This window comes from Eumetopias jubatus, unplaced genomic scaffold (genome assembly GCF_037043125.1).
Source record: "Eumetopias jubatus isolate StellerSeaLion01/CBP00866 unplaced genomic scaffold, mEumJub1_p1.0 scaffold_5, whole genome shotgun sequence".
Taxonomy (NCBI): Eukaryota; Metazoa; Chordata; class Mammalia; order Carnivora; family Otariidae; genus Eumetopias; species Eumetopias jubatus.
Genome location: NW_028274811.1, coordinates 94,610,354 through 94,626,669, shown reverse-complemented (window position 1 = coordinate 94,626,669; position 16,316 = coordinate 94,610,354). Strand labels below are relative to the sequence as shown.

The 16,316-nt window shown below is 38.2% G+C and overlaps 2 protein-coding genes across 2 annotated transcripts in view; one reads left to right on the top strand and one right to left on the bottom strand.

Annotated features, from left to right (window-relative positions):
- Positions 1-572: 572 nt before the first annotated feature.
- LCP2 (lymphocyte cytosolic protein 2) overlaps positions 573-16,316 on the bottom strand; it is a 52,399-nt gene continuing 36,655 nt past the window's right edge. The window contains exons 18-21 of the mRNA XM_028102624.2: positions 13,741-13,835; positions 13,061-13,138; positions 11,174-11,329; positions 573-9,643 (exon numbers count right to left, since the gene is read on the bottom strand). Of these exons, the coding sequence (XP_027958425.1) occupies positions 9,521-9,643; positions 11,174-11,329; positions 13,061-13,138; positions 13,741-13,835 (452 nt within the window). The 3' untranslated portion in view covers positions 573-9,520. The remainder of the gene's footprint in view (positions 9,644-11,173; positions 11,330-13,060; positions 13,139-13,740; positions 13,836-16,316) is intronic.
- Positions 1,348-7,347, top strand: CUNH5orf58 (chromosome unknown C5orf58 homolog). Its single transcript, XM_088023475.1, has 2 exons — positions 1,348-1,441; positions 7,196-7,347. The coding sequence occupies exons 1-2, from the start codon at positions 1,348-1,350 to the stop codon at positions 7,345-7,347; spliced, it is 246 nt and encodes an 81-aa protein (XP_087879601.1).

Sequence of the window (16,316 nt, the reverse complement as noted above, 5' to 3'; positions counted from 1 at the left end):
GCCAGCTCACCACGTCTCACCTCTGGGGAATGCCCTTGGACCGGCCTCTCCTTTCAGTCCGAGCGATGGCCTACCTGAGATCTCCACGGAAGGCTTGACACACCTCTGACCTCTCTCCAGGCCAGTGGGGTCCAGCCCCAGCTCTGCTTTCTGACCCCACCCGTCCAAGGGCACACTCAAGGGCACTGGATAACCAGACCCGGGGTGGGAGGGTCAACTTTCTTGGATATTTCCCTATCCATGTAGTTTCTACTTCCCTCTAGGTTTTTTAATTTTAACGTTTTTTTACAACCATTCCTCATTTTTAAAGTTCTTTAATTACACTTTCTCCACCCTCTTTATTTTAATCAGCTTTTCTCCCCCCGACCCCCATCCCAAACACAAATCTTTTGATTTGCTATACCCAACCAAGTAAGATAGCTACCATTCCCTTTTTGGCTTCTAGGGTATTGTAGGTGCATGCAAAATATATTTTATTCATTGGAAAACGAAATTTTTATACCTTTGTAGTGGCTCTAAAGTGAGTGAAGTAGGATAAATTCCTCGACTCAGGAGAAAGCAGAGACAAGAAATTGACTTAACGGTTAGTTTATTTTCATTATTTTGGACAAGCAGCCTGACCCATAACTGCCCTGACTCACACTGCTGGAGTTGTGTAGCCAGTTGTGGTTTATTTTTTCAAGTCATTTTGAGAGATTTGAATGGCTAAGGTTAGTTTCTAGTGAACCACCTGTTTATGTATTTGTACCTGGCACAATTGGTTAAAAAAATAGGTACTGTACATATAACATGGTAACCTGTTGATTTACACATTTTAGTTAACCAGAATTTTTAAAAAGTGTATTGCCCTAATTCCCAAAGCTAAAATAAAAGGGGTCCTTTTGCCATCTTCTTAGTTTATAAATTATAATTGAATCTTACTTTGAGTTTTACTATGAACTTAGAGTTTTAATGTGGACCCTGTCATTCAAGAATCAATTAGAAGAATACACTGTCTTACATAAACAAAAATAGAGAAAGTTTTATACAACTACTCAATTATAAGGTAGCTTATAAGTGCTGAGGCTTTCTGAAAAGGGGACCACTGCATTTCCATTGTAAGGGCCCCATCTTGTTATCTGGTTTCATGAAAGAAGAATTCTAGTTGGAGGTGTCTTCAGTTGGAAAATATGAACAAGTTGATGCCTTACTATACTAGAACTTTAACCGTTATGTTGACTGTCATTTCAGAATGATTTCAGTTCTGAAATAACAGATTTTCCTTTTAGAAATACTAAAGCTTTAAGTATTTTCAAAGTGCACATAAATGCTTCTGATTTATACATTTTGTTTCTCTTTTAAAATCAGATGTTTAAGAATAATGTTCCTGACCATGAGCTAAATGTGGAAGCCATAATTAAAAACATTAACACAATTTCTTCAGAGTTGAAGAAGATGAAAGGTAAGTATGGAATCCCCAAATTAAAATGTTTGCATGCCATAGTTATAAAACAAACAATAGAGCCAAATTGTGCTTCTGCCGGGATATAACTGGATTTGCCTACTAATTAGGATTTCTCTACTTCTTAAGAAATGTTGACACTGTAATATGAACTAGATCTCTAAAGATGAATTATGTTTGAGAATTTTCCTGGGAGTTAGCAGACTTGAATTCCCATCCCTGACACTAGCAAGCTTATGATGTTGTCTAACTAACCTCTTTATATTTACTTTCCTTCCTTCCCTTCAATAAACTATTGCACGATGATGTCACGCTCTGCAAAATTCAGTGTCTCTATCCATTAATCTTTACCAAGCCCCTAAGTTTCCTTCCAAATTAAAATTATAAGTTTGTTTGGTTCTGTGAGTTCAGGGTTCTTCATTTTAAACAGATTCATAGAGTATGATTAGACCTTACAGTTCATGACATTTAGTCATTCACCAGACATGTAACATCTCTGTGATTGAATATTTCTAGGGACAATTTATCCCTGACCAAATATTTCCTCTGTTGGAGAACTCCCTCTCTCACCAGTCAGCCTCTTCCTTTTTAGATGGTTCCTCCTTATGGACTAGCTGAAATCCATTCCCGGCTTCCTTTCACACACTTGTCCAATTTCTAAACATGAAACTACACTGAATATATAGTTATTCTTCTTACGACAGCTCTTGGATATTTGAAGATAACCTCTCTGTCAGTTACAAGGAATTCAGCTATAAAAGTAACAAAATATCAACTTAACGTGGCTTATAAAACAAGGAAATAAGAGATCCAAGGTAGGGCAGTCCCAGAATTAATTCAGAATTTTAAAGGTTTCTGACCATACCAGGTTCTTTCCATTTATCTGCTCTGTTATGTTCTCTCTGTTTATCACTCAGAGTCATTACCTGCAGGTGTGGCCATGGACAGACACTGCATCTGCCTATCTCTATAAAAGCCTTTCCTCAGGTCCCTCCAGCACATTTTCCGTTTCCTTTCATGGCCGCATTTGCATCAAATGCATATGCCTACACCAGCTGCTGTCAAGGGGAATGGGATGGCCAAGACCAGTTTGGGCCAGTCAGGACTTACTGCTGGAGCTGGGGAAAGGATCACCTCAGATGGAATCACGTTGTACCACCAAGAACAAGAGGGAAGTGTTTGTTAGTTAGGCATCAAACAGTGGGTGCCACATTTCCCAGACTTTGATATTCGAACCCTGCTGTCTCAAGAGATGTTAATAAGTGGTGTGCAGTAAGAACAGAGTCCACATTATTATGGTCAAATAAATTTGGGAAGTGCTTTATGCTGTATATTTCTCTCAAAAATTCACAGTACATATTAACAAAGGCTCTGAGGAATCTGATATAAAGAAATCTCGTTATCTTTGCTTAATTCGTCACCCCTCAAAACCAAACTCAATGATACAGTAAGGATTTCCTTTCTAAAATGTGAATCTCCTGAAAACTCTCATTAGTTCACTATTGCCCCAGAATAAAGTCCAACAAACCTCCTAGAATGGACTATAAGACCTCTTGAGATCAGGCCCCTGCCTACCTCTCCAGTATCTTATCATTCTTTTATCCCTGCACATTCTGTGCTTCAGCCACACCAAACCATTTGCTGAGCTACATATTTGCTCTTTATTCATATCTGTATTTTAATAACACATGCATCTTCTGAAATGCCCACTGCTGCACCCCCACCTCCACCCAGCCAGGTTAACTGCTACTTGCTAGTCAAGGTTACTTACACTGGCAAACTTTTTGTAAGCAAGCATGTTATCTCTTCTACCTTTTCATATCATCTATCACACTGTGTTGTAATTGCGTGTTTACTTACTTTTCCTATCCCTGCTCAACTGTAAGCTCCTTAAGGGTCTTCCAGGCACTTAACATAGCACCTTGATATAATAGGTTCTTGGAAATGTTTATTAAATGAAAAATTGGTGTCTGGATACTTGTGTTCATTTAAAACAGAGAAGCTTTAGATTTTTCTCAAACTTGATTTAACTGTGCTAACTTGGGGATTATTCTTCCGTGAAGTAAAATAGACGTGTGATGAATGTGTTCCTGAGAAGCTGTGGGGTAAATCAGGCAGTTAGGCTATAGGGGCTTGTAGAGCTAGAGTCAGAGAGCAGACTTCTGGTAAACATGGAAGATTAAATGAACAGCACTCCTTTTAGCCAAACGTCCTTTTCTCAATAATAATGTCAATAGCTGACACATAGTATTTACTGTAATCCAGATGCTCTTCCAAGAGCTCTGTATAAATGGACTCAATTGTCATTACAACCTTGTGAGGTAGAAAATACTACCACTGGCATTTACAAATAGAGAAACAGACATAGAGAGGTTAACTACTCTTCCTAGATCACACAACTAGTCACTAGGAAACCTGAGATTTAAATTTAAAGTGGTTTTAAAGAGACAAAAATGCACAAGGTAAAGAGCTCTCAAAAAAAAGTTAACAGTGAAACAGAAAGCAAATGGAAGCAAACAGAAAAGTCTGAACCCTAAAGTCCAAAAATCTGATCTGTGAGCTGGCTGGGTAGAGCCAATGAAGACTCAATATTTGGTGGCACCAGAATCCTCAGGAAGTGGGGGTAAAAGTGGGGTTAAGAACAGGAAGGCTGGTTAAATGTTTAAGAAGTTGTAGACCCTAGAGAGATAGATGAATGGATGGATGGATGGATAGATAGATAGATAGATAGATAGATAGATAGATAGATATTAAAAAGGGGCACCTGGGTGGCTCAGTCAATTAAACATCTGATTCTTGATTCAGCTCAGCTCATGATCTCAGGGTCATGAGATAGAGCTCCGTGTGAGGCTCTGCGCTAGGCATGGAGCCTGCTTGAGACTCTCTCTCTTTTTTTTTAATTTAAAAAAACTTTTACTCTCCCTCTGTGCCTCCCCCACCTCTCTCTCTTAAAAAAGAATTAGAAGAAGAAGAAGAAGAAGAAGAAGAAGAAGAAGAAGAAGAAGTTGTAGAACCCTAAGTTCTCTTCCCCTCTCTGAACTAGGCAACTGTCCTTTTCTATGACAGAAGAGTTGAGTTTTATTCCCTGACAGGATCTCTGGCCTGGAGCCATTAGCCACAAGTTGAGGCAAAGAGTACTGTACTGAAAACAAAGATATTAAGACAAAGTTTACATACTGAATTACAAGACTCCCAGCTTTCTCTTCCCACTTGGCTACAAAACATTGGCAGCCAGATTTACACCCTCAAGCAGATTTTTCTTTCAGGAATCTGACTAGCCTAAGAGAAAAAAAATCTAAAGACACTGAGAGCAGAGGTTTCTCCCAACAAAATACCCAGTCAGCTCACCCCCCAGGACAGGCTACCATAGGCACAGAGTTTCCAGTTGTCTTTACTGCCATGGTCTTAAATATGAGCAGATAGCTCTGGCGCAATAGATATTTGATGAAAGCATCTAATATGAAAAGCAGAGACAAGTCAATACATGGATTCCATCAATGAGGAAGAAACAGAAATCATGAAGTAAGATGAAAACTCCCAAGAAACTATCAATAGCTGAGAAGTAAAAGAAGATGCTATGTCCATGAGACAGGAACATGATCCTATAAAAAAATTTTAGAGAAGGGAATTGTTGGAAATTAAGTGGGGCAATAGAAATAACCTCTGTGTAAGGGTTTAAGGATAAAAGGACAATCCCCTAGAGGGGAAAAAAAATAGAGGTGGAAAGTTTTGGGGAGAAAAAAATTACAAGATCAGTCAAGGAAGTTCAACATTCAGTAAACAGGAATGTTATAAAAAAAGAATGCAGACACTGCACAGGGAGGAACTCATTAAAGAACTAATCTGAGAAAAATTTAAAGAGCTGAAGGAGAGGAGTTTCTATAATGAAAGAGCCCAACACGGTGGTTAAAAGTAGACCCCCAAGTACAATACTGTGAAATTTTGTTCTGGAAGAACAAAAAGTCCTTGAAGTTTCTAAAGAGAAACAACGATTAAGAATTAGAATCATGAAAATTCTCAAAGCTACATTGGAAGCTAGAAGACAGTGTAGCAAGGCCTTGGAAATCTGAAGAAACATGATTTCTAACATATTTCTATAGTCAATCTATTAAAGCATTGGTATAGAGAGAGAAATTTTCAGACATAAAATTTTTCCCCCTTCAGAAAGTTACTGATTACTGAGGTCATATTCCACCAAACAAGGTAGCAGACCAAAAGAGAAAGAAATGAGATTCTGGAAAAAGGATACTCCACACAAGGGAGGGGGGAAAGAAGTCCCTAGGATAATGGTGAAGGGAGTTTCCAGATGCGTGCTGTGCTGCAGATCTAGAGAGCAAGCAGTCCGGACTAGAGTAGATCATAAGGCTCTAGGAGAGGAGAGACTTTCAACAATCAGATAGCTAAGGCATCTGACTATATACTAGAAGGAGATCGGCCCAACTGGGGAAGATTTGGGATATATTTATGATAATTAAGCAGTGAAAACAAGAAAATTACTAACTGGGTGGCACCATGCAGGAAGGGAAATGTACTGCAAGGCTCAGCTGTGGAGAATATTTATATAATCAAAACGTTTTAACCTTTAAATGTTTAGCTAACAAAAATTCTACTCTTAGGTGCCTGGGTGGCTCAGTCGTTAAGCATCTGCCTTAGGCTCAGGTCATGATCCTGGGGTCCTGGGATCAAGCCCCGCATCGGGCTCCCTGCTCAGCGGGAAGCCTGCTTCTCCCTCTCCCACTCCCCCTGCTTGTGTTCCTGCTCTCACTCTCTCTCTCTCTGTCAAATAAACAAATGAAATCTTTTAAAAAGTAAAAATGAAAAAATATTGTACTCTTAAGTACACTCTGGGGGAGTGGGGGGTGAGTGAAAAGAACTATATCATAATCTTCTGTAGTCAGAAGCAGATAGATAATACCTACAGTTGAAAAAATAAAATATGCATGTCATTTAGAGATATGGAGGTAAATACCTGCCCTCCAAACAAAAGCAAAAGACACCAAACACAGACACACACAAAACAACAAAAGCAACAAAAACAATATGAGCAGGAAAAAAAAGTTAAAAGTGGTTGCCTCTTGGAGATAGGAACTGCTAATTTTTGTAACATGCTTTATAGACCTATTTGATTCTCTATACATAACATATAACACAAAAATAGTAAGTTTACAAAAAGCATAAATCAAATTTGTATAAATCAAGTTGCAGTTTAGTAAGATAGTGGAGCCTTCTAGTTAATTTTTATGCCATGCTTATTTTATAGTATATAAATTTGACTTTAAGTCAAAATGGGGCACACTTAATTGTGGTCTGATCAATAATCACTTAGGAGAAAACTAAGAATTAGAAATAGCTACTAAAAGTAATAATAGGGACACCTGGCTGGCTCGGTTGGTAGACTGTGCAACTCTTGAACTCAGGGTTGTGGGTTCGAGCCCCACACTGAGTATAGAGATTTATGTAAAAATAAAATCTTTTTTTTTCAAATATTTTATTTATTTTAGAGAGAGATAGAGTTCAAGCAGGGCTAGGGGAAGAGGGAGAGGGAGAGAGAGAATCTCAAGCAGACTCCGAACTGAAACCAGAGCCTGACACGGGGCTCCTGAGATCTTGAGCTGAAATCAGGAGTCAGACACTCAACTGAGAGCCACCAGGCACCTCCCAAAATAAAATCTTAAAAAAAAAAAAAAAGAAATAATAGTTGTCTATGACATATGCGCTCCAAGACGGTATCTTCTATTATTTTGTTTTACACAGAGCTCTCCCAGTTGCTGCTTTGTGATCTTACTCTACATTTTAATCGTCCTGTGAAGACAGATGACTTACAGGAACCAAAAGGGAAAACCCCCTTCTCTGAAGAGTCTAAAATATCAGATGTATCCTTTGCTTCTACCAGCTTTTCTATCTGATTTCTTTTTGTTTGTTGTGAATTTGTAACTGTATTTATTGTAGAATTAACATGTATCTGGGAGAATTGAGTCTACTAACATATTTAATATGATAAAAAACAAAATAAAAATATGAGTTATAAATAATCATTTAATATTCTTGAAGGCTGTTTTATTGTTTTAATGTTTCAAAGAATGGCTAATTCATTTCACTAGTGGCAAGAATATGATATAGGAAATTGGCCATGGGGCATTGCTTATCCTTTACTTTAAGCTTGAATTTGGCTCAGATTGAAAGAGAGTTAACCAAATTAGAAGTGGATGGTATGAATTTGTATTAATCAGATCTCTGCTGGTAACAAGTGCCAAAAACAACTCAAGTTAGCTGAAGCATTTATTGGGTCATGTGACTTGGAAGTGGTTGAAATAGATGTCAGGGACTCTACTAATTTATCATCTGTTTCTAACCTGGTTCTATTTCTGTGCATTGACTTTATCCTCTTCTGTTAGACTGGTTTCCTACATATGGCAGGTACAGGAGGGTAGAGATATGGCAGCTGACATGATTCACTACCAAATAGCTGCTTTGAAATCTATGACCTCCTTCATTTTAGAGATTTTCAAACATAAAGGGTAGTGTGCCCTAAAGCAGGACACAAGATCAACTCACGGTGTCTGCTATCCTCACCACCCAACTCAGTGTTTAACACAGAATAGGCACTAATTAAATGCTTGTTGAAATTCCGTTGAATAAACATGTAAATGAATGAAGATTTTTCAGCTTTAGAACTCCCTAGCTCTGGACCCTAAATTGAGAACTCCCAGTTTATAAGGATGAAGCTTGATGAAACATTATCATCATAATTGGTTAAAAGTCTCCACGTACCTGTTATCTTAGCAAATTATTATCAGTTTTAACCAGGTAACGTCTAAGCTCCCTTCTGATGTTCTGTTAATTAACTTACGAAAATGAAGAGGCAAGATATTTTTCTTTGCCCCTCAGAAAACTTGCAGATTAAATAGAGAAGCCGAAAATTTTTGTCATTAATAAAAGTGGTGGAATAATAACCAAGGCCCCCAAGGGGAAAACTTGAAGAACAACCAAATGCCTGGTTTTTGTTGTGCTGAACACCTACTACTGTCTGTTAAGTGAGATAAGTAAGCTGAAGGAAAGAGCTGTGTTGCTTCAAAGGATCTATAAAGGCTCTTTAGGAATGAAGATGAGAAGGGCTTTATGGTGGAGTTGTCAGGGGATAAAAGAGATCGAAGGAAGGCATCTAATAGGCAAGTCTGATCACATTTTTCTGTGGATATGCATTGCTCTTTCATCTTTGCTGGAAGACTTTGGTAAAATCCACATCACTTGAAAATGCTTTTGGAGTTGTGGGAATTGCAGAGGAGGTGGGATGTGGGTGTCGGGATATGATGCACTTATATCCAGATGTATTTGATACCAAAGCCTCATCTCTAAATTTAAAATGATTACTTTCGGTATTTGTAGCTTAAATTTGCTTTAAAACAAAAATATAATAGTATGGACTAAACAAAGTCAATAGTTTTAGGAACACAAAAGTAAAGCAAAAGGAAAATTAATTTTAATCCTAGGAAGTTATCCCATCATGCATTTATCTTTTCATAAAAAAGTACACAAAAATCCCCCCAGCAAAAAAACACCAAATAAGAAAGGATGAAATAGTTTGAAGCCTCTTAAATGATTGCTGCTGAGAAAGTGAATTTTAGGAATTTTTAAATTATATGTATAAAACTGAGGACTGCCTCTGACTAACAAAGGTTTGGCTATCAAAAAAAATCAGTTTTATGTGATATCAAAAACTATTACTGTTTCAGTGTTTTTAAACTTGCCTCAAATTATTTCTGTAACTATATAAACTACTGTACTTTGAAATGGGTATTCCAAAATACACTTTTTAAATGAATTATTACAGTGCACTACTAGACTTCAAGTGTGAACAGTATTAACTCATGCACTTTACAAACATTGAAGAAGAATAAATAAATTATGAGCTATTTGACAGTCTTCATTTCAAACAGTTTTTTATGTGAAAGTCAAAACCTTGTGCTCATGTTGAGGGGTTTGATTCAGTTCTAAGTGTTTGTCCATTCACCACGGTTGACTGATCTTCCCATGCTGGCAGCAGAGGCAGGAGGAAGGTTCATTTGTTTGGCTAACTTGCTAGGGATAACCTGCAGAATGCGTTAATGTGCACTGGTATCTGGAGCCTCGGTTTTTCCCATCAATGAGTAGAAGTGGCATTTTCCTGAAGTAGTCAATAATATCTGACACAGACAGGAAGTCCTGAAAAATTCAAAATAAGGAGATGGATCAACATTGAAATGAGTAGCATGAATTTCACCCTCATTTTTTTTTTATCTGCATAATTTCCTACCTCTTCAAGTCATGAGGATGGTGAGAAAAAAAATGTAATACTTGGCAAATATTTTAATAATTTCTGCTATAGAACTTTGAAAAAATAATGCTTCAACATACAACAAATTATGGATAAAAGACTATATATATATATATATATATATACACGTTATATATATGTAAATTTTAACTTTATGGGGGTCATAAATAAGAGGTCTTTGCCTTAGGATTGCTCTGTTTGGGTCTTTGATTTTGGTTTCTGTATCTCTATTTCACTCTTAGTAGTCACTAATAGTGTGAGGAGGTATAAGGAATCAGGAGGTCAGACGGTGTCCCGCTGTCTGGAGCTGATATCCGTGGCATGGCAGAATGAATGGTTCCTTCATGATCTCTCTGCTGTGTCCTCACTGCCACCTCACGCTCGCAGAGGCTCTGCAGCCAAGTCTTTGCACCCATTGCCTTCATCACCTTATCCCTGATGGCCAGACTGGAAAAAAACCCATCCATCCTTCTGGACATAGGTCAGAATCACACAGGTACCGCGGACAGCATTATGCACTTCCTCCGAGACTACTGGGCTGGATGCCTCCCTCCAGGACAGCTGCAACGTGTGGTTTGTACTTAGTTTCCCACCAGACCAACAGAAATTCTGGAGGGCAGACCTCTTTGCCCCTCTAGCATCTACTCAGCTCTAGCCACACTGAACTAGTGTTTGAAATATTTGATCAGAAGCATGTGGTTTTTTCCTACTTGTTTACATGATCATAACTTAAAAATATGTGAAGCGGAAGTTAAGGGTTAGCTGTTTTTCATTCTGGAAATGTTTGATTCAGCTGATCCTCCTCCTGGAAATTTGAACTTAAAGAACATGTTTGGGGCTTAAGTGTAGCTTTTAGTTTCCTTTGCAAAAGCAGTGTTTTTGATTACCATCCAAAAAGGAATTAGCGTTGGCCAAACAGAGGAAAATTTCTTTGGCAGTTTGGCCACCTTCATTGGCCAAGCCTCCCTTTTAAGTGAGAAATGACCCAAATATTTAAATAATCCCCACAACAAGAATTGTTTTTTTTACCCTTTTCCAGATGTCAATTTTAAAATATAGCCTCATAAGTACACTGCAATCTTACATTAAAATTATGTTACAGAGATGAATGATAGAAGGGACTTCCCTTTGACACCATCTAACTATATAATTTGTCTTAATTTTTTAATTTTAAAAGGTATACATGTGATTTTGGACTATTTGGAATAAAAGATATAAGAAAGACTCTGTGGCACAGATAGCTACTGTTATTTATTTCCTTCCAGTAAAGGAGGGGCTTCACTAATGTGATTTAACTCAAATGTTGCCATATAGTATGGACCTCCCCAAAGAATGTTACAGCAAGGTTCCATATTGGCAGGTGTGCGGAAAGGCATAAACAGAGGATTTGGGGAAATTTTGCAACTGGAATTCCTTACCTCTTTCCCTCGGAGTCCAGTTCCCAACAAGTAAACTTGGCTTTCCTCTTGATAACGGATCTGGATGTTGTAAACTTTATCTTTGTACAACACCATGAGGACATATGGATTTGCTATTGTTTTTTTAGAGCTGTCTCTAACCAGGAAAGTGCCATCCTAAAAGAACAAATTCCTGTTATTATGTGAGCAGCAAATGTCCATACTTCTTTTTTTTTTTAACCTAACTATTTGTTTTAGAGAGAGAGCATGAGGGCATGAGTGGGGAGAGGGGCAGAGGGAGAGGCAGAGAGAATCCTCAAGCAGACTCACTGCTGAGCGGGGAGCCCAACTCGGGGCTCGATCCCAGGACCCTGAGATCATGACCTGAGCCAAAATCAAGATTCAGATGCTTAATTGACTGAGCCACCCAGGTACCCCAGTAAATGTCACTACTTCTCTTGCCTGTTAAAGCAGTAGACAAGCCTCTAGAGATCTGGAAACTTAACCAGTTGACAAGTCAGTGAACATTTAGTTTCGTGAAAGGTTACAGTCCCCGGTGTCACAGATTTCTTGGTTGTCAAGAGGTAGCAAAGATTGTGTCAGAGAAATTTCCAAATCTCAGAGACCTATTTGAAGTCTCTTGATGAAAAAGAAATCCCTTTTTTCAGTAATAAAATAAATACTAAGTGGTTGAGTGGATAAATGGCCAGACAAAATAAAGGACTTTATTGGTTTAACTAAAGATCTGTCTTCCTACTCCTGGGAGCTAATTCCCTAACCCTTTCTTTCCATAGCCAAAGTCATAAAACATGCAAATGCCTATAAAATTCACCCATTTTACAACCTCGTGATCTCCACATGTTCATCATTAAACACCTGACCATCAACAAATGTGGACCATCTTGTGTTATCACTTTTTTTTCTATTTATTAAAATAGTGTTGTGATTTGTCCTGTACTTTAAAATGTCATTCCATAAATTATTGCTACCTAATATTAATACTGTAAAGATCTAATATTAAAATAGAATTAATTAGTAAGGCAGCTTTAAAATACTCCCTTGTTTGTGTATTGAATCATGATGGCTTTAAATAGCCATCAATCTGCAATCTGCTATCTGCAATAAATAATGGCTTTCCTTTGTTCTTTTTATTTCGACTGAGTAAATTCCATTCAGAACCTTTTCTATTCAACAGATATACCTGTGGACCCGTGATTCACAGCCTAGAATTTAGAATTTAGAGTTTTGAAGACTCCCAGAACCCACAGAGAAACACCTAACTCACTAAATCAGAATCTCTCCAGGTGAAACCCAGGAATCAGAATTTTTAAAGCTCCCCAGGTGATTTAAATGTGCAGCTAAGATTGAGAACTTTTCTTGTAGACTCAAGATGTGAGAGATGAAGGATCTTTGCTTTTCTTTCTCAGATACATAGATTTAAGGTTAAGGTTCAGCACCAGACCACAGGAGATCTGGTTAAACTAGAAATTTCTAGGGGAAAGGGCAAAAAGTTTTTGTTGCCTCTCTCCATAGGGATCCCTTCACATCAGTGTGGATGGCCAATTGTGTATAAAAAAATGAAGATGGAACAGTCAGATGTTAGAATTTTGGGGAAAGAGTCTCCTTTTGATAAGGTATGCTTCCTATGACAAGATAGACCTTTTCCGTTAATAAAATCTCCTCAGACTCTGCCAGCCAAATGACTACCTTAATTTAGATTTTTCCCAGATTCTAGGAATAGGATGCTGGTAGGTGTAAAGCTGTCACTAATGGGTCCCCTTGGCCTAACGGCATGGATATCACCTAGCAGAATTTCTAGCCCATAATTGGTCCTCAATAAAAGCCAGTTCCCCTCTTCAGCTTCCATTAATATTTATAACCACTTAAAAATAAACTTTAGCACAGTACCTGGTTTATCTTCCTAAGAGCAGCTTCTGCCTCTGGTCGGGTAATGTAAGAAACATACCATTCTTCATTTAATGAATTCTGAAAATGTAAATTTTTTAAAACAGAATAAATTTTGCAGTTACATATGTAAGTGAAAAGAAAAGCCTCCAAGTAATCATTTTCATAAATCACCACCTTAATTCCATGGGCTTTGAAACATTTGTTTTCTTAATTTGAAAATGGAATCACTTAGGTGGGGCTAAATAGAAGATATTTTGCACAAACTGCTTTTTATCATGACACTGGTTGCAAAGGTAGTTGTGAATAAGCGTTCATATATAATGGAAGCTTTAATCAGGAAAGATATAGATGTAATAATTTCCTCAGTTTAGTATAATACACTTAATGAAAAATCTGGGTTAATGAGCAGTTAAGTGACTTATTCAAGGTCATAAGCTAGAAAACAAATGAAAAATAGAATTATTTTTCTCTTTGTTAAATACAAAACACACATTTGCAATTGGAAGAGTCTGAAAAAACACCAAGGATAAAGAACCTATTTTTCATCTGGATCCTCCCCTTTAACTCACTAAAAAAAAATTAAGGGTAATTTCAAATAATAAAAATACAAAAGAGTATCAAATGGGAGATTCTGGTTATTTGCTAGGAAAAAAAGAAAATTAAAACATATGCTTAATTACCTCTTCTTCCCCAGGAGACAGTGATCGAGGTTTGTTTGGAACTGGCAAGGAGAAGTTTCTTCCTTCAGCTCTAGGAGGTGGTCTGTTGCTAAGGCCTTCAAAAGTACAGCATTTTGAAAGTTAACTTGCTGTAAGCTATTTTTCACTTCTGTCATCACACATTTTCCCCCTAAAATGCCCTTGCAATTGTTCCCAAAAATTAACATTGTAAGAAGCCATAACTTCAAAAATAATTTTCACCTGTTCAAAACTATAAGGGCTGTTGACTGTTTAGGCATCATTCTATAGCCATGTCAGTGAAACTTTGAGGACAGTTCCACAAACTTGAGTGATTTCTTAAATGTGCATGTCACATACTATAAAATAACTAGTCCATTAATGAAAAAGTCACAGTAGTTTTAATGTGATCATCAAAAAGAATATTCAAGAGACTGCTTTTTCATAGGCTCCAGCACACCCAGAATGGATTCCCAACCACTGATATGGTCACAATGCAGTAATAAAGAGAATTAGGTCCTCATTTGTTTACACAATAAGAAATATAAGTTACCCAAGACAAGGTGAAATTACTTTGAGAATGTTGTTATCCTCTAGAACCAGAGTTTGCTACCTACTGTTCCTAACTGAATTTTCTAAAGAGGTAGAAGTGTTCAACTCTCACAGAAGACCCTACCAACTACCTGATCAATCAGGAAGTCTGTGAGGTACCTGTAAATTACCCAGCATTTGTGTCTCACCTTCCCTAACACCTTATTGTCTTGTTTATGCTTCCCTGAAACTTTCTGAGTCTGAGAATGTGTTTCCTAATCTCAGCAAATGTTTGATTGTGTTGATTTGTAATCGCCAACGCTGTTTTCTATATGCCAGAACGGCTGTTAAGAACTGAAAAATTCTGTGAGCTGAATGTTCTCTGAATTATTCATGTTGTCATTCATTCATTGTTCAACACATATTTATTCAGCATGACTCTGCCCAGGCCTTAAGTGAGGCACCCCTGTACCCTACCTTTAATCCTCACAGCAACACTGCAAGATGTGTATTATCTTCTTTTGAAAATGAGGAAACAGAGGCTCGGAGAGCCTGAACAAATCCCGTGCTTTTAGTGGCAGGGTCAGGACTTGAACCTGTGATTTCCCAAACATTATTCCGCATAAGTTAAGAATCCTTGGGGTGGGGGAGGGGGATTTGAATCACCGAATCTGCATTTCACAAGCACTCCAGGTGGTTCCCCAAGCAGGGTTGTTCCTCCATCAACAATAGGCCACAAGGGGCAAACTGCTGATCCAGGCCACTGAGCCAGGAGAATTACCCGGGAAGGGCTGAGGTCCCCTGGGCCAGGCTAGCAGGATTCTTCACCATGGTGTTCCCTGCTTCAAAATAAGCAGATCAGACTGCCCTGAACTGTTGAGATGCCTTCTTTAGACTCCCAAGGCCTAAACAGATTTTCCCTATCCCTACCTTTGCAGTCCAACATGGCAGGCACTTCACACTGTGTATTGAATGAAAGAAACTATATAGTTAACTATATAGTTAACGAATATAAACAAGGCCTATAGTGCATAGCTCCTTTAGAGTTGAGGAATTATTTTTCCGCTTCTGCATCTGCAGGCCAGCACCATGAAATCATATTCTTAACAGACCATATACTACTTTTTATTGCAGCCACACACCACCCTTACTATTGAGATCCTCAAGGGAGCTGGGGTGGGTTTTTTTGGACAATATACAGAATATCCTTTATCTTCCTAACATGGGAGCAGCCAAAGGAGAAGACTGAGGACTAGGTGTCCTGGCAGTCTTAGGGGGAAAAGGATCAATTTTGATTAAGGTAAGCATTCCCCCCAAAATTAACCAACTATTTACATTAATAATCCCCACCACCAACCCATGAAACTGGGGGCCTGTGGAATTTACTTTGGGAAACATTGCTGTACGTGAAGTGTCTGAAGCTTAGATGTGCGCAGAAGCCAAGCAAGTAACACAATGAGGGTTGACAAAACACAGTGAGTTGTGGACACTGGAAAGTCAAGGGGGCGTGGGGAAACTGTGGAAACCACATAGTATTCACTATACCCTCAAATGCTTAGGAAACATTGACAACATAATGGATTTCATTGGTGTCTCACATGTTTGTGGGATAATGTATTCAACTGAATGTAATGGACGTGCTCCAAAAAAAAAAAAAAAAAAATTGACCCTTGAGCCATAATTCAAGTACTAAGGTACTTTTCTGTTTATAACACACACTGGTATTCTTGTGTGTGTTCATGACCGAAACGAAAGTGTTTTGTTCCTCACAGCAATTAAAAAAATTTTTAAATCAGGTTGCCTGGATGGCTCAGTCGTTAAGCGTCTGCCTTCGGCTCAGGTCATGATCCCAGGGCCCCCAGATCGAGCCCCACATCCAGCTCCTTGCTCGGCGGGAAGCCTGCTTCTCCCTCTCCCACTCCCCCTGCTTGTGTTCCCTCTCTCCCTGTGTCGCACTCTGTCAAATAAATAAATAAAATAAAATAAAAATTTTAAGTCAACCTTTAAAAATCAGGTAATTTGGGGGCGCCTGGGTGGCTGTCGGTTAA

Bases quoted from the DNA above. Each gene is read 5' to 3' on its own strand.
- CUNH5orf58 (XM_088023475.1), top strand. From the start codon at position 1,348: ATGTTTAAGAATAATGTTCCTGACCATGAGCTAAATGTGGAAGCCATA. The intron at 1,442-7,195 runs GTAAGTATGGAA...TGTTTTACACAG, and splicing joins AGAGTTGAAGAAGATGAAAG to AGCTCTCCCAGTTGCTGCTT.